Source organism: Eucalyptus grandis, chromosome 6 (assembly GCF_016545825.1).
Source record: "Eucalyptus grandis isolate ANBG69807.140 chromosome 6, ASM1654582v1, whole genome shotgun sequence".
NCBI classification, from domain to species: domain Eukaryota; kingdom Viridiplantae; phylum Streptophyta; class Magnoliopsida; order Myrtales; family Myrtaceae; genus Eucalyptus; species Eucalyptus grandis.
The window spans coordinates 41,587,985-41,605,966 of record NC_052617.1 but is presented as its reverse complement, the minus strand read 5'-3'; the positions used below and the strand labels follow the sequence as shown (position 1 = coordinate 41,605,966).

The following is a 17,982-nucleotide window of genomic DNA, read 5'->3' as shown; positions in this document are numbered from 1 at the left end:
ATTGTAAATTGTTGTGCATCCACTCCTTCAAGAATTTATAATTCATACGTAACAAGTTATTATTCTCACATTAATCCAAAGATTATTATGCTAGCAAAGTAATTTTTATTTTCTAAACAAAAATGCTACAAAGGGAAAGAAATTTCATCTCAAAATGTCAAATCTTCCTCATCCCAAATTCCCATTCAAGCTCCAACTCGGGACAGATCCTCGTGATCCAACGTGTGCTTCACTTGTTTTTCCGATGGCAAGCGAGCTATCGAGACCATCCCGAGCACCCGGCGAAGTTCGCTTGAGACGGCCAAACGCGCCGCCGCACTTTGGTAACGACGTAAACAGTGGCACGAGCGTCCACGTATCAAGCTCGCTTGCTCGCTCGCTCGTCTTCTTCAGCAAGGCACCCTTTCTTTATCCGAAAGTAGTTTTTGCCAACCGAACCATTCGTGACGAATAGCTCCAATGTCGTTACGGCCCACGATCGAAGAGCCAAGATTGAGGGGACAGCGCGATCTGATGAAGTGCAGATCTTTCCATGGTCCCAAGAGTTTTAATATTTATGGGGTTCATATTAGGTTTCGTGTATAGTGATGTTTATGGTCTTTTCCTATCGATTGCCCGTGATGACGTAGAGAGTGACATAAACCAGTGGCGTGACGTTTATGAATTGGAATAGGACTGGCAAGAATTGTAGAATCCTCTCGTCTTTGTCACAGCTCTCATTGACTTCATGCCAAACCTTTTGTACCATGCTGACTCGTCGTCTTTGTTCAAGCCCATTGAGCAAAACTTGATCCGATTAATGCGCTACGTTTGACCCGGATTAAGAAAATTCGCATCGGACTGCCGGATAAGTCAAAGTATCACAAGCGATTTCGCAGAATCATTTTGCACGTCGGAGCCGGAAACTTGGTTTCCTATTTGAGCCGGAGTTTGCCCCGAGTTGGCAATGGGTTTTCAAATTTTGGCTACATATATGTTCTTCAAGTTGGGGTTTTGGTCTTCATGGACAGGCAGAGGGAGTTCTTCTCTAGGTACGTTCAACCACACTCAAAAATCGAAAACCTTTTGCCTTGGTTGGTTTCGAGCGATTATTCCTTTGCAATGTCGAAAACAAATCTTGTATTGATAAAAATAATTCTCTTTTGAGATTATTTCATAAGCATGTTTCTTTTTCACATTATGTATGGGATTATAGGGTATAATTGATGGGCGAAGAACATTGAAAATATTTGAGTGATTTCAATATGATTATAATCTTTATTATATCGCTTAATTTACTGTAAAACTCTATGCAGTTCCCTTTTGTTTTCCAACATATGTCTAGGCTCTTTTTTTACAAGAATGTGGAGAGGCACCATGGTTTTTGCACCTAAAAGTCTACGTTCTGAGTGGACGGGGATGTGCGACCACGTGAGTAAATTCAATGCACACGTGCTTTTGCACCTAAACACCTACACCCTGTCTGAAATGGCGTTAGCTGTCACGTATACTAGTGGGATCTGGTCTTGCTCGAACAAACAATTGTAACCTAGATTCTTCTGTGACGCATGACATGCACGGGTTTGCGCGACCCATCTGAGTAAGTTCAGTGCATATCAATTGCTTCTGCGGCTCTTTATATGGGCGCCCGTTTCGGTGACCATTATGTCTAGTTTTTCAATTTTTTGTTTCGGTTCTTGTATTGGACACTTTATTATTGATAAATAGATTCTTGTCGACATAGTTTTAGAGGAGTCATTTGAAATTTAATTTAAACCAAAAGCCACGAGCTATGTGGCAAAAACGACATAAGAACTTGATAACACGGCATGATTCATGTCCGAACTGCGAGCACATCATCACCACCCGCAATTTTCCAAGTGAAGGGGAAGTTGTGTCCAACCGGTTGGCCAACAACCCAAAACCAAAGAGCAACAGCAATGGCGGACGCCATCGTCCTGTACCCGTCGCCGGGGATCGGCCACCTCATTTCCATGGTCGAGCTCGGCAAGCTCATCCTGAGCCGCCACGGCCACCATTTCCCCATCACCGTCCTCCTCACCACCGGCATGGCCGACTACCCAAGCATCACCTCCTACATCGGCTCCATCTCTCGCTCCCACCCTTCCAGCTCCTTCCACCGCTTCCCTCTCGTCTCCGTCGACCCGGCCAACCCGCCCCGGAGCGGTGCCGCCGTGGCTTTTGAATTCATCCGCAAGAACTCCGCCCACGTCCTCCAGTCCCTACGGGACATCTCTGCTGCCGCCCCTGTGAGGGCATTCATCATCGACCTCTTCTGCACCTCCGCGCTCCCCATAGCGAGGGAGCTGAACATCCCCACATACTACTTCTACACCTCTGGCGCGTCGGCGCTTGCCGCGTTCCTTTATTTCCCGAGAATTTTCGCGCGCTCGACGAAGAGCTTCAAGGACCAGCACGGGGTCATCCTGGAGTTCCCGGGCCTCCCATCCTTGAAGGCTATGGAGATGCCGGATCCGACTCTCGATCAGGACGACCCGGCCTACGGCGAGATGTGCTACTTCTGTGACCAGCTAAGCAAGGCGGATGGGATTCTGGTGAACACATTTGAAGAGCTCGAGCTAAAAGCAGTGGAGCTCATCGCCAGCGGCGCGTGCGTGCCAAACGCGCCTACTCTGCCGGTGTACTCCATCGGACCCCTGATTGCAGACGAGTCCTCGCGTGCCGGCGACAGCGCTGTCGGCGGCGGGCAGCAGGATTGCCTGTGTTGGCTGGACAAGCAGCCGAGGAAGAGCGTGGTCTTTCTGTGCTTCGGAAGCCGGGGAAGGTTCTCGGCCGAGCAGACCAAGGAAGTGGCGGGCGGGCTGGAAAAGAGCGGTCATCGGTTCCTGTGGGTGGTGAAGAACCCGCCCGGCCATGTGCAGGGCGGCGGCGGCAACGGCGACGTTGATTCGGAGACGCTCCTGCCGGAGGGTTTCCAGGAGAGGACAAAGGAGAGGGGGATGGTGGTGAGGTCATGGGCGCCGCAAGTAGCGGTGCTTCAGAAGGAGGCGGTGGAGGGTTCGTGACGCACTGCGGTGGAACTCAGTGCTGGAGGCGGTGGCGGCGGGGGTGGCGCTGGTGGCGTGGCCGCTGTACGCGGAGCAGCACATGAACAGGAACTTCCTGGTGCAGGAGATGGGGATGGCGATGGGCGTGGAGCAGCGGGACGGCGACGGGTTCGTGAGCGGGGACGAGGTGGAGAGGGCGGTGAGGGAGCTGATGGATTCGGAGCGCGGGAGAGAGCTGAGGGAGAAGAGCTGGGCGATGGGAGAGAAGGCGGCCGAGGCGCTGGGGGACTCCGGATCTTCTACGAAGGCGCTGGCCAAGTTGGCCCAGATATGGGGCCGCCGCCACTCGTGAGGCCGACGAGTTCTTGGATGCGCCCCCCGCCGTGTCAACTCACTATTTTTTTTTGTTTACGCGTGATTTATCTTAATATTGTTAGTACTCATTTGTATCACGTTATATTTGAATTGCATGTTGTTTTGTTCACATGCCATCTGAATGTCATTTCAAGAGATATTTAATAAAGAAAAATAATTACGTGATAATTTTTAATGTATTATAAGAATTACAATGTATTCTAGGTAACAAAAATCAAATTACAAGAAATTATAAATTATTATGAGATGAACTTCTTGAAAAATTTATTACTCATGATAAACTGTTATTTTCATAATACCCAAGAAATGTTATGTTAGCAAAGTCCATGAAGATATACTCAACAAAAACTCTTTTTAATTGCATGCTAAAATCCAAGCTAGTCTCCTCTTTTCGAAAAGCTCTTTTGAGTTGGATTTTGAGACTAAATAGAAAAGAAAAATCAAATTACAATGAGTTTCATGAAGTAAAATGAGTACAAACTGTTTCATTTTAGGAATTACAATTTCTAATACGTCCTAAAGACACAATTTATTGAGAAATCTCAACCTATGTGGAGTATGAACAATGTGGTTGACTTGAAATTGACAGATCGGCAATTTCTCGCAAATTTTCAGTAAAAAGAACCGTGTTTCGTCTCATTGGAACAGTTTATAATGCAAGTATTAAATCATATCAATATTTGGTCATTAATAATCTTATGTTTCTTTTTTGCCCTTCTAACTAACTTTTGGCAAAACTTCTTTATGTATGGGAAATTCGCCGATTGGGATTTTGATTTCCCAGTCGTCCGGTTTCCTAGAAGAAATATGGGGTCAAGATTGCACTGATGCTCTTGCCAGAGAAATAGTGTCGTCAGCTACATTTCTCTTTTCCAAATAACAATGTTGCAAAAGAAAAGAAATTCCATCTCGAGATGTCGACTCTTCTTCCTCCCATTTTCCCATTCAAGCCCCAACACGGGACAGAACTTTGGGACGAAAGTCCTCGTGATCCAACGTGTGTATCATTCGTTTGTCTAAAAGTGGTTTTCCCGACCGACCATTCGTGACGATCAGCTCCAATTTTGTTACGGCCCACGATCGAAGAACTACAGATCGAGGGGCAGCATATGAGTCGATAAGAGGACAGACTCCCTCTTTCTATGGTCCCAAGAGTATTAATATTTATGGGGTCCATACTGGGTTTCGCGTACAGCGATGTCCGTGGCCATTTCCCATCTATTGCCCATGATGACATAGAGAGTGACATAAACCAGTGGTGCGATATTTCTGAATTGGAATAAGACTGGCAAGTACTGAAGAACCCTCTCCTGTTTTTGTCACAGCTCTCACTGTTCATATCAAACCTTCTCTACCATGCTGACTCGTTGTCTTTGTTCAAGCCCGTTAAGCAAAACCCAACCCGGATTAATGTGCTACGACCGACCTAGATTAAGAAAATTCGAATTGGATTTTATCGGCCCGCCAGATAAGTCTGAGCATCGCAAGCGATTTTGCGGAATCATTTTGCACGTGAGAGTTGCCCCGAGTCGGCAAAGGATTTCCGAAATTTGGCAACATGCATGTTCTTCAATTGGGGTTTTGGTCTTCATGCGGTCGACAGGCAGAGGGAGTTCTTTGGGTCGTTGAACTACACTAAAAATCGAGCAGCCTTTTGCCTTGGTTGGTTTTGGGGGATTACTTCTCCATGATGCCAAAGACAAATTATAGGGTTTGTGCAAATGTTGTTTTCATTGATGAAGTAACTTACAATATATATCTAGGGTTTAGGGCTAAAACAATATAATAACGATTATGTCCTTTAGTATAAACCTAATTTATCAATACTTCTCCTCAAGTTGGTGAATGCAAACATGTCAACAACTTATTTTTAAAATTACAAAATAAATCACATGTGACTGGTTTTTCGTGAACAAGTCCACGAGTTGAGAGTGACTGGAAACATGAAGAGTACGCAAAGTGCCATCTTGAATTTTATCACGAACCAAGTGATAGTAAATCTCTGTGTTTGGTGCATTTGTGGAAGACAGGATTAGTGGCAATGTGGATGGCTGCTTTTATCACAAAAAAGATCAACAGCCGTAGTGTTGACATGGAGATCCAAGAGAAGTATGTGAAGCCATGTGATTTCACATGCGGCAAATGCCATAGCACGGTATGAGAAATAGGCAACAATGGTTTATTTCTTGGAACGCCATGAGATGGGACAAAAACTAAGAAACATGCAGTAGCCAAAAACAGATTGTCATGATGATGTAGACAAGATGCCCAATCATAATCCATATAACCATGAAGTTGGAGCGTAGAATCGGATGGGAAAAACAAACCAACGTCAGGATCATGCTTGAGATATCGCACAATGCGACGGGCAGCATTTCAATGGTCTTCACTAGGAGAGTGCATAAATTGACTAAGATGTTGCACTACAAAAAGTAAATCCAGACGAATTACTGTAAGATATAATAATCTACCAATAAATTGTCAATATGAACTTGGATCCTTAAGAGTTGGGGAGGAGTTCGAAAATTGTACATTGGGTTCCATCGAGGTATCAACAAGACGTCCTCCAAGAAGACCAACATCAAACAAAATATCAAGAGCGTATTTCTTTTACGACAAGAAAATCCTAGACTTGGAACGAGAAACTTAAATGCCCAAGAAGTATTTGAGAGTACCCAAGTCCTTAATGCGAAATTGGGTGTCAAGAAATTGCTTGAGAAGTTGAATCATACCTTCATCATCACCCGTGATAACCAAATCATCAACATAAACAAGGACAATGGTCAATACAAATTGCCTCGATGCCTGTTTAAGGCCATAGAGTGATTTCTTAAGCCAATAGACTAAATTCTCCCATTTCGTATGAAAACCTGGTAGAAACTTCATGTAAACCTCTTCATCGAGATCATCATGCAGAAAAGCGTTATTCACATCTAATTGATACAGAGGCCAATGACGAATCGAAGTAAGAGCAAGTACAAACGGTTACCATTTTAGCAAGAGGGGAGTATTGTGTCGGGTTTGTAAGGTGACGGGTTCAAATGTAATGTGGTTGGTGGCACCATGTCATCAACCCAAGTATCGGAATTAAATGAATTCGTAGATAATCCGAGAACATTACCTGAGAGGTTGGCTCTGGATGTTTACCTTATGCGATGAGCACGCTAATTGCTTGTATTGATTATTTGTGAACAAACGAGGTGCCGCAATGGAAGTATGGCAAGACTTGTTGTTCGTGGGATAGGAGAAGGTAGATGGCTATCCACAGTGCTACTTGTGATTGAGAGGGAAGCCATGAAGTCGATAACACACATCTCGTGTATGTCTCAAGATGCCACAATGGACACATCTTTCCCGACTACGAGACGTATTTGTCCATTTAGCTAGGTTGGCAAACGGAGGGGGAGTGCCAAGAGAGCAGGGCTACCATGAGTGCTAAGCAATTTGCTGATTTGGTCAGACAGTGGGTAGTCCAATTGGATATGGTGGTGCGACTCATCCTAAAGAACTAGTGCATATGCACGTGCAACACTAGGTAATGGATCCATTAGTAAAATTTGACTAGTAACATTAGCATACCTTGGATTGAGACCCATGAGGAATTGAAACAAGCGCCGATTCTCTTATTGTTTAGTGATGATAGAATGAGCCGAACAAGAGCATTGTGGTAACGGATCCAAATTATTCAATTCAGTTCAGCAGCTTCGCAAATTGTTGTAGTACTTGGTCATAACATCATCACGCTAAGTAAGGGTGCATATTGATCGAGATGAAAAACCATAGGACCATTTGATGGCAAAAGACGTTCGTGGAGATTGGCTCAAACATCTGCAACTGACTCTGTGTAGAGAATTGTTGACACCAAATTTGGATGGATGGAATTAAGAATCCAAGAAAGAATCATATTGTTAACACAAATCCATGACGCATAGGGAGGATCGTCTACGGCTAGTTTTTTAATTTCTCTAGTAACAAACATCATCTTGTTCTTAGCAAAAGGAGCAATCTCCATGGCAAAGGACCAATTGTTGTAATTGTCACCCGTAATGACCATGCCAACGAGATTAGATCCAGGGTTATCAGAAGGACGCACAAAATAAGGGATGTTCGACCGCTCAAATGCGGTTACGTTGGCTGAAGAGGCTTGAGACTCAGTTGCCATGGTGACTTGCGCCCAAAAGATTAGCTGCTTTGCCTAATTTGAGGTCGGAAAACCTTCTCGAGCACAAAAAAATTGATTGTTGGCAAGAGGGTCTTATCTGGGTCCAATGAAAACAACATGGGGAAGAGGCTCTTGAATTTGACGAGCTTGAATTTGAAGCATCCTCTCGAGCACAAAAATTGAAGGATCGAGGTTCAACTCTTGAATTTGACGAGCTTGGAGTATTCGTAGCTTGCTCGACGGTGTTCCTTACTAGAAACCTCTCGATCGCCTTGTCCTAGGGGTAGCACTTGCCGTAGTTAGAGCAGCAGACGAAGGGAATAGGCTTGCTCGATAAGCAAGTAGAAAAAGGGGAAAACACATCTGGTGACGGACGGTGAATGGTGGCAGCAGTCGTGCCAAAAAGACGGCAACTTTGGACGTGAGAGATGGGCTTTGAGGATCACCGCTTTGATACCATGAAGAGTTTGGGCAAACATTGTTTTCATTGATAAGTAATTTACAATATATATCTAGGGTTTAGGGCTGAAACAATACCATGGCAATTATGCCCTTTAGTATAAACCTAATTTACCAATACAAATCTTTTGTTGTATGGATAATTTTCTTTCAAGATTATTTTGTGAGCAAGTGCGGGGGCTAAATAATGTGTCGGTATGATTGGGGGCCAAGAAACATTGAGAGTGTTATATCGTTTGATTTATAGTGATATTTTGATTTACGATGAAATTATGTTGCTCTCCTTCCTTTTCCTACATATGTCTAGGGCTCATTTTTCCTTCAAGATCATGAAGGAGACACCATGCTTTTGTACCTAAAACTAAAAGTACACTAAATGGATGGGATGCGCGACCGCAAGAGTAAATTCATTATCGATCATAGCTTATTATTGACATAGTTTTAGAGAACATATTAAGTCTTCAGAAGATATTAACAATTTTCCTTCAAGTCATTTATTCCTTTTATTTTGTGTTATAAATTAGGAGAAATTGACATACGTGAGAGGCTCTTTTAGGTCTTTTGCGGTGTGAAATTGCATCGGTCACATAATAAAATTATATCAAATTGTAAATCATTTCAAATTCGGTGCTACTACATGAAATTGAAAATATAGGGAAAACTACCAAAAATCCCAAATTTATTGCATTTATTTTAGTCATTCCAATTAATTTTGATAAAAAAAATGTGGATGTGGTGATCTAATCAGCACTAACCATCCTACCTAGCAAAATCGTCATTAATATAGATCATTTTTAAAAATGTTAACTTCTTATTTTTTTTTTTCTTCTCTCTTTTCTTTTCCTCTTTTTTTTTTTTTTTTTTAACTTTTGACTGGAGAGGTTGTTGGCCATAGGCGACACCTCACCCAAATTAGGCAAGGGTTGCAACACCCTCTCGCCACAGGCAAAGGTGTCGAGCCTTTGTCCGGATCAAGATGAGGCCCTCACCCAAAGTAGGTGAGTGTTAGTTGGCATCCTCAATGGCTAAGAACTAGAAGAAAAAAAGAATAAAAAGTAAAAAAAAAAATCTAAAAATTGCAATTTTTTTAAACGTTGACCCTGCCACATAAAATTATCATAACAACCTTTTCAATTCAAAATTGGCCAAAAGGATTAGATAATTAGCAAATCCTCTAAAGGTTAATGATTAAATTGATATAATTGAAAGGTTTAGGATTAAATTGATACAAGTATAATAGGTTTAAGACTCTCTCTCTCTCTTTATAAATAATTTCCCTTGAAACCATTATACCAAAAACCTTTGTAATATTTGATACAGGAGCATTATAGATTTTAGCTTTTAGCTCTTATGTCCAAAGAAAGTCACACATTTATACATCATCAAAAACAAAGGAAAACTTTCTTCTTCTTAATTAGCTAATTCTTGTAAAGGGTTTTACTAGTGTAACAGTAAATAACAGTATGTTGCAAGACATAAATTCTTGAAAGAATAGACATTACATTAATTTATAATTGGGGTTTGTTAGCATAAAAATCTTTCGATCACTATGAGGGTAATAACATGTTGTGGGCCATAAATATTTGAAGAAGTGAATTTTAAAACAATTTCTAATTATATATTATTTATTTTTCGGCAAAAAAAAGGCTGTTAATAGTAAATTATGGACAATCAAATAAGTATTTCTCTTTATAATTATTTTTTATTTATTTTTTTATCCAAAATATGCTATTTTTTTCGGAGTGAATTAAGAATAGTCACGTAAGCAATACTCTTATAGTAAATGAGGACCTTATCTTGCCCGAACTAATATTCTTATGGTAAATGAGGACCGAATCTTGCCCGGCATCACTAATTACCTGGGTGTCCCCACGGCACATCTCCGTTACTTGGTCTGATCATTGCAAGTGAAGTTCAGTTCTTCCCAACCAGCTGGCCACAAGCACAAACCAGAGAGCGACGACAATGGAGGACACCATCGTCCTGTACACATTCCCGGAGATCGGCCACCTCATCTCCACCGTCGAGCTCAGCAAGCGCATCCTCTGCCGCCCAGCCCACCGGTTCTCCATCACCGTCCTCCTCACCGTCGGCTTGATCGACTCCCCTACCATCTCCTCCTACATCGACTCCATCTCTCGCTCCCACCCTTCCATCTCCTTCCGCCGCCTCCCTCCAGTCTCCGTTGACCCAGCCAACCCGCCTCGGAGCCACGCGGCCGTGGCTTTCGAGTTCATGCGCAAAAACTCCACCAACGTCCTTCAGTCCTTACGAGACATCTCTGCTGCCGCCACCGTGAGAGCGTTTATCATCGACGTCTCCTGCTCCTCCGCGCTGCCCATAGCGAGGGAGCTGAACATTCCCACGTACTACTTCTACACCTCTGGTGCGTCGGCTCTTGCCGCGTTCCTTTATTTCCCGAGAATTTTTTAGCGCTCGACTAAGAGCTTCAAGGACCAGGATGGGGTCGTCCTGGAGTTCCCAGGCCTTCCATCCTTGAAGGCCACGGAGATGCCCGAGCCGACACTCGATCAGGACGACCCGGCCTACGGAGAGATGTTCTACTTCTGTGACCAGCTAAGCAAGGCGGATGGGATTCTGGTGAACACATTTGAAGAGCTCGAGCCAAAGGCAGTGGAGCTCATCGCCAGCGGCGCGTGCGTGCCAGACGCACCGACTCCACCGGTGTACTGTATCGGCCCCTGATTGCAGACGAGTCCTCACGTGCCGGCGACAGCGCTGTCGGCGGCAGGCAGCAGGATTGCCTGTGTTGGCTGGACAAGCAGCCGAGGAAGAGCGTGGTCTTTCTGTGCTTCGGAAGCCGGGGAAGGTTCTCGGCCGAGCAGACCAAGGAAGTGGCGGGCGGGCTGGAAAAGAGCGGTCATCGGTTCCTGTGGGTGGTGAAGAACCCGCCCGGCCATGACCAGGGTGGCGGCGACGGCGATGTTGATTTGGAGGCGCTCGTGCCGGAGGGTTTTCTGGAGAGAACAAAGGAGAGGGGGATGGTGGTGAGTTCATGGGCGCCGCAAGTAGCAGTGGTGAGGAAGGAGGCTGTGGGGGGGTTCGTGACGCACTGCGGGTGGAACTCAGTGCTGGAGGCGGTGGCGGCGGGGGTGGCGCTGGTGGCGTGGCCGCTGTACGCGGAGCAGCACATGAACAGGAACTTCCTGGTGCAGGAGATGGGGATGGCGATCGGCGTGGAGCAGCGGGACGGCGACGGGTTCGTGAGCGGGGACGAGGTGGAGAGAGCGGTGAGGGAGCTGATGGATTCGGAGCGCGGGCGAGAGCTGAGGGAGAAGAGCTGGGCGACGAGAGAGAAGGCCGCCGAGGCTCTGGGAGACTCCGGATCTTCCACGGAGGCTCTGGCCAAGTTGGCCGAGATATGGAGCGGCCTCCCGAAGCCGAGAAATCCTCATGCGCATCCGCAGGCCAGGATGCGGCGAGCTCAATAGAAGTGAGGGTGGATTTACGCGTCAGCGGCGTGGGTTCGAGCTAAATCTCTTTCTATATCGATGTGTGATTCATCTTACATTATCAATCCTCATTTGTATCGAATAGGTTTTAAGTTGCGTGTGCCCGCTTTGGCCATGTATTGGCCAACCTAAGAATAACATGGTCAGAGCGGTTGATGTTTCGTTTACGTTCCTGCTTTCGTTCATGCGTCCTTGGAAGGGCAATTTAAGGAGGCGTTTCATTAAGTATTGGGTTCCTGCATCGTGTGCTCGTTCTAAGCATTGTACACAGTTTGCCCTCACGCGGGTGACCATGAGAGATAAAGGTGGCATGTCGGTAAAAGAACTTGGAGGCGTATATTGTTAAAATATATGTGTAAGTCGTGTTAGAGAAATCTCATATCAGAAAATTGATGTGGTGTTGAATAGCTAATATGTTCTAATCGATTTGTAATTATTAACTTAATTTTTTGAATGAATGTAGATCTAACTAGATATGTTAACAGGCTGAAACTTGGGCTCTTTCTTAGCGATTTCTCCAAGTGAAGATATCGGATTTCTACTGCACACTCTCAATAAATGGTATCAAAACCAATAATTGCCAAGTAGATGGGCGTTTTGGTAGTTGCGGATTTCAGGTAGGTATCAAATAGCAATGTGAGGTAAATAGCAATAACTAGGTGAGTGTTGTGTCGTAACAACACAAGTCCGTAAGGAATGAAGTTGGATTAGAAAGATACCTAAATTAAGGAGAGTAGATCTATTATCGGACTTGAATTCTCTTTTGACGATCTCCCCAAATAAAGGTATTGGTTGTACACTCTCAATATATATTGGCGGTCGATCAATTTTCTTTCGACGTATATATGTTGTGAGTTGTGCCCCCAACAATAATTTGAGTAAATTGGGCCGCTCTTATGCATCACAATAGCCGATAAATGTTTCATCGATATTGGGTTTGCTAGGTTAATGGTAACTTTAAGGGAGTATAAGAACTTGCAATTAAGTTCATCACAGGCTGACGCCACGGCACGAACGCAAACGTTCGCACAAAGACGGACGGGGTTCAACTATGTTCTCACCCCCGACATGCATTTTAACGTCGATGCAGGAGGCTTTGATAGCCTCTGATACAAGTAGATGCCACTATGACTGGCTGGCTGGGCTACGTTTACGTTTACCGTTCTTCAGCGAGCCGCATTCAAGGACACGCCTGGTCATGCGTCCTGTCCTCGCGCCATGGATTTGCCGACGAAATATTTGTCGGATCCCGACCCACTCGAGACGTGAAGCCACGTCAACGAGTTGGGGCAGCTGGTCCTTCTGCACAAAAAATCACGCATCCTCTCTTTTGTCTAAAAGAGAGGTGGACATAGGTAACCGGAAGATGGAAGATTCAGGCCTTCCACCGTGAAAATATAAGAGAATAGACGAAGAAAGCCCTTGCGTTGAACTTGATGGATTACAACTAGCAACTTGATGGATTACAACTAGCAGCGATCATATCGCTCAATCGTCAGGACACAAGCACTCCATGATCGTGATTTGACTACAAACGGTAATGGGAACCCCTAATAAAAAACACGCCAAATAGTGGGTTCGAATTTTCAATCTCTTTAACAATGCATGATCGAATAAAATATTATTTCAATTATAACTAATCCCAACAAAAAGTACACATGATAAGATATGTGGTATTAAAAAAATTATCAAAAGCAATTTAAATTTCAAATTATCTTTTCAAAATAAATTTGTCAACATATCATTTCAATTTCCTTATATAACATTAAAAAAAAAAATTAAATGTTACATTTGTATGCAATGAAATTCAATCAGAATACTTTAACAATTTTTCCCATTTATATAATTTGATCTTTTAGTTTAGAATTTTTTTTTACAATCACAAGAATGAAACTCATGATTTGGCTCCCTCCCATTTTGTTTGCCAAGAACTCACATGCCATAATTCCCTAATACCAGCTCTAGCCATGTTAATTAAAATATAATTATAAGTATCAAAAATCATTCTTTGACATGAAAACTTTGCACAAACCGTGGCTTTAATGAAAATTATGAGCCAAAGAATAAATCTATCCTGAATTAAAATATTGGAATAAATGTGGTAGTTATGATGCTCAACGAGCCTTACAATTGTTGATTCCTAAAGCCTGACAAAGTAAAAGGAAAAAGAATGGTAAAAGCTAAAGGCACTTAAGTTTACTTATTTGATATTAATAAGATGGACGAAATCTTTGATTTACTCTTAAAGGATGGCCTAATAAGATGGACGAAATCTTTGTAAAGGATCCTAATCGATCATTGAATGACATTCTTTGTAAAGTTATCTTTATTTTTCACTATTTTGCAATTTATATTGCTGGCCGTGATTGGCTTTAGTTTTCATACCTTTAGATATCTTGTGATTTACTTTCTTGTCCAACCAGCAACCTTTGTCAATTTATATCGATCCATCCATATTCTTGAAATATATTTCACCGACACTTCAGGTCATGTCCCAATTCTAACATAATGTTTTTTTTGTCCCATAAAAAAATCCCAACTTTAGGTCAAGTCTCAATTATGCTCTAAATTGTATTTTTGTATCATAAAAAAAAACCCTCAATTTTAGTTCGGTACCAATTCTACCCTAAATTTTTTTTTTTGTCTCATAAAAAAAATGTCAACTTTAGGTCCAAGTTCAATTTCAGCCCATATTTTAGCTCATAAAATATCACCAATTTTACTTGAGTCCCAAATTTGCTTTCCATTAACCCTCCATCGAAATCACCCTTAGTGATTTTGCACTTGTGATCTCTCATGCTCGAAAATGTTCTATCTCTTATGGTTGGAAAGCTTGTGCTCGAGATGCTTGAACAGCTCGTGCTTGGGAGTTTTTTAATCTCTCAGTTGTCGGCAAGAAATTTGGAGGGAAGGTTAATATGGGCAGATTTGGGACTTAAGTAAAATTTTGCAGTTTTTATAAGACTATAAAAATTTAGGATAAAATTGGAACAAAATCTAAAGTTGAGGGATTTTCATAGGACAAACAAAAGTTTATGGTATAATTGAAACATGACCTAAAATTGAGGGTTTTTTATGAGCTCAAATGTAAAATTGGGACAATAGTTAAAGTTGGAGGTTAATAGGGTATCAGGCCACCTAAAATTGCATTTTTGTTCAAGTGGTTATATGAATGTTTTATAGGCGTTGAAGCTTTTAGTTTCAGTTCAATTTTTTTCTCAATGCCGGATCCAGCGGGAGGCTTTGGCCCATTTACTATACAAAAGTGGTCTTAAAAAGCTGGGCTTGAAAGTGGGGGAAAACATTGCAAATTCAAAAAAAAAGGTTTGGGCCCTTTAATGTCTGCGGGCCTACTTTCTTGATTCATGTCAACGCCTAATCGAGAACTCGCCATCGAAAACTCATCGCTCTGCATTTTCAGTACTTTGTTCTTTTGCTTAGGGCTATAAAAATTTGATCTTTTAGTTTCTACATTCTTAATCATGTCAGAAGAACATGATGCTTTAAATTCATCTATTTACTATGGTAGGAAAAAAAGATTTTATATATTGCTAATCCGTTAGCCTTTATCAGCTTAGTGCTTTAATTCAACAGAGGTAACAAGAATAGTAGGAGAGGGGAGAGAAATCCAAGATTTGACTCACGTATTCTTGAAATTAACAATTGAACCAATCAGACTATCTCTCTCGTCGAAACACATTCAATGTGTCTAAACTGTTTCATTTAATACCTTATATTTTGATTCGGAACTAGAAGTTTATACTGAGCATTTTAGAAATTAGGAATTGAGCCGACCAAATCGCTTCCTCGGTCTGAACCGAACTCGATGCTTGTTTCAATAGATAAAGCTGCATCGAAAGTCAATCCTACACATAGAATAGGTAGAAAATTACTCGGGCGACTGTGTTTTTTTATTTTTCAAGTGGGCATGCCTACTTTATATTTTCTTGAGAAGAACATATTCGAGTATAATACAATGTTTAGCGGGTCCATCAAATTAATTAATTAATTAATTAACTAACTAACTAAACAATTAATTAAGAAAAAAGAAGGGGAGGTGGGAGGATTGATCAATGTGATTAGAATAGAATCGATGGAACGCAGCAATGACTGGTTCACATGTGCGCCCGCCTATAAAAAATACTTTCCGGGTCATGTGGGCTTTCTTCGAATGCTTCTCTCCCAACCCAACATCACGCCTTCCCCTCACCCCCATGACCCCCAGCCGCCCCATGGATCCCCTGCCGCCGCCGCCGCCGCCCCCGCCGCCCGCCCGCGTCGCCGACGGCGAGGGCCATGCTAGCCGTCGCCACGTGGCTCCGCGCGCGCCACCGGAGCGGCCGCTGCCTCCTGCTGGCGCTCTGCTCCCCGGTGCTCGTCCCCCTGCTCTGCGCCACTTTCCCCCTGCTCTGCGCCGCCGAGCTCTGCCTCCGGCTCTGCTGCCGGAAGAGGAGATCCGGGGACGAGGGCTGCGGCGGAGGCGAGGAAGGGGAGGATGAGGAGGAAGAGGCGGCGGAGCGGCTGCGGAGATGCGAAGAGGGGCGCTGCGGCGGCGGCGGCGGCGGCGGCGGGGAGAGCGAGGTGGGGGCGTTGCTCCAGCGGTACTTGGAAGATCAGCTGAGGCTGGTGGGATCTGTGTACGAGTGCGGGGACGACGGCGACGGCGACGGCGACGGGCGACGACGGGGATGTCGGGTTTCTCGAGAGCTGTCGGAGTCCTCTGCTCGCTTGAGTTTGATTGGTAGATGGGATTTGATTCGGTGGGGATTTTCTTTCTCTTTCTCTTTCAATTTCTTTTCTGGGAATTTCGATTTTGCTCCGTTTGGCCATGGAATTTTTACTTTTGTACATGATGATGAAATTGCTAATCAACAGCGTGGTAATCGCGAAAAAAAGCGAGATTGCCCTTTGAACAATCTACCTCTTCCTTGTTCTATTTCGCTCCTCTCCCTTTTCTATCGATTGGATGTGAAATGCAGTGTCCCACCATTCTTCAACTTTTCACTTGGAGTCTCTCTCTCTTTCTCTCTCTCTCTCTCTCTCTCTCTGTCTGCAAAGTCCAAAGCAAAACTGGCCATTTTCCACTGCGGAATTCTCGCTCTATTCAGTCGGTCACTGCGCATTGCCTAGTTTGGAAATTTCTCACGGTTGGCTCGCGCTTGTTAGGCGAAAGAGGGAGCTGAGATGCAATCCAAACATTAAGAATTCTCTTCTGTATCGATGGAAATTAGGAGATGGTACTTAAAATTTGAGGGACGACCATTGAGATCGAATGCGCGAAAGGATCCTAATGCGATTCGATGCCCGCTTAAATTGGAAATAAGCCAGATGAAGAGGTGAGGAGAATCGTGTAGTAGCATCAGACTTCCTTCGTTAAGAAGTTACCCGATTTTAACGATTTGCGTGGACTTCTTTTTGATGTATTGGGATAAATAGATACGAGATAGTGGTGCTGGAATCCCATGGCCCATGGGATTGCTCGGATGGGTTGGAGCTTTTGTTTTCCTTATTTGTAAAGTCTACATTTGAATTATCATATATTACATTTTGCGTTGGCTCCGGTCAAAGACATCGACTGATTTGCTTCTTAATTACCAAGTATATACTCAATGACCGGCAAAGCACCTATGACACTACTTTTGGGTCTCTATGATCTTTGGTGTTTATTATAGAATTTGTAATTTTGATCATTCAAATTATGGAATTTAGACATAAATGTAAATTAGAGATCCTAAAATTTGAGGATGCAAAGTGAATGTACGTGAAAGCTGAGGAAAATGCCAATTTAGATTGGAGACAAGAAAATGTCAAATTTCTATCAAATCAATTTTGAAGTTTTAAGTGAGCTATTTTATATTGACCAAAAAAAAAAAATTTCAATGGATATGTATATATATAGTTCTACTCAACCTCTATCGAAGTTTATTGTGATTTATCAACAACCCGAGGCTGCAATTTAATGCGGTAATCTGCCTCCCAAATCACTACTCAAATTGCCTCCTCTTTTCTAGAAATTATTTCCCTGCAAAAGAATATATATTCATTGATCTTGTTATCATGGTAGGTAAGATGGCTTTTGTTTTGTTCTTTTTTTTCATTTAAAATTGATGTCTTGTTGAAAAAATGGCTCTATATTTATTGTAGTAGCTATTGGTTTGAAATTTATTACATAATCGAGAAACTAATCTTAGTCCTAAAGTAATTATGAGGCTAGATTCGGAACCAAAACTAACTAAAAAGCTCATTTTGACTTTTTAGAAAATATATACCTAAAAAAATTTTAAAAAAATGATTGCTCACATTGCTTATAAAAATGACAAATGAAAAACATTTTTATCATCCACGAAAGTACAACACAAATTATCATGATTTACAACGATATTTTTCATTAATTAATTATTTTAAGTAATATATACGGTTATCCTTTGAAAAAATAAAAAAATGCCGTGTGAATTTAGATTCAACTTCACCTGAAAAGAGAATGGACCACCAACACTGAACCCGA

General features: G+C 42.8%; 2 protein-coding genes and 1 pseudogene across 2 annotated transcripts; all 3 read left to right on the top strand.

Moving 5' to 3' along the window:
• Positions 1-1,810: 1,810 nt before the first annotated feature.
• LOC120294781 lies at positions 1,811-3,413 on the top strand (annotated as a pseudogene).
• A 6,534-nt stretch (positions 3,414-9,947) lies between these two features.
• Positions 9,948-11,702, top strand: LOC104449844 (UDP-glycosyltransferase 88F4). Its single transcript, XM_010064127.3, is given in 2 exon segments — positions 9,948-10,707; positions 10,710-11,702. Coding segments are annotated over 2 exon segments (1,485 nt in total). The 5' UTR covers positions 9,948-9,969; the 3' UTR covers positions 11,457-11,702.
• A 3,919-nt stretch (positions 11,703-15,621) lies between these two features.
• LOC104452020 lies at positions 15,622-17,044 on the top strand. The gene has a single exon (XM_010066558.3). The coding sequence runs from the start codon at positions 15,774-15,776 to the stop codon at positions 16,605-16,607; it is 834 nt and encodes a 277-aa protein (XP_010064860.3). The 5' UTR covers positions 15,622-15,773; the 3' UTR covers positions 16,608-17,044.
• The last annotated feature ends 938 nt before the right edge of the window (positions 17,045-17,982 follow it).

Bases quoted from the DNA above. Each gene is read 5' to 3' on its own strand.
- LOC104452020 (XM_010066558.3), top strand. From the start codon at position 15,774: ATGCTAGCCGTCGCCACGTGGCTCCGCGCGCGCCACCGGAGCGGCCGC.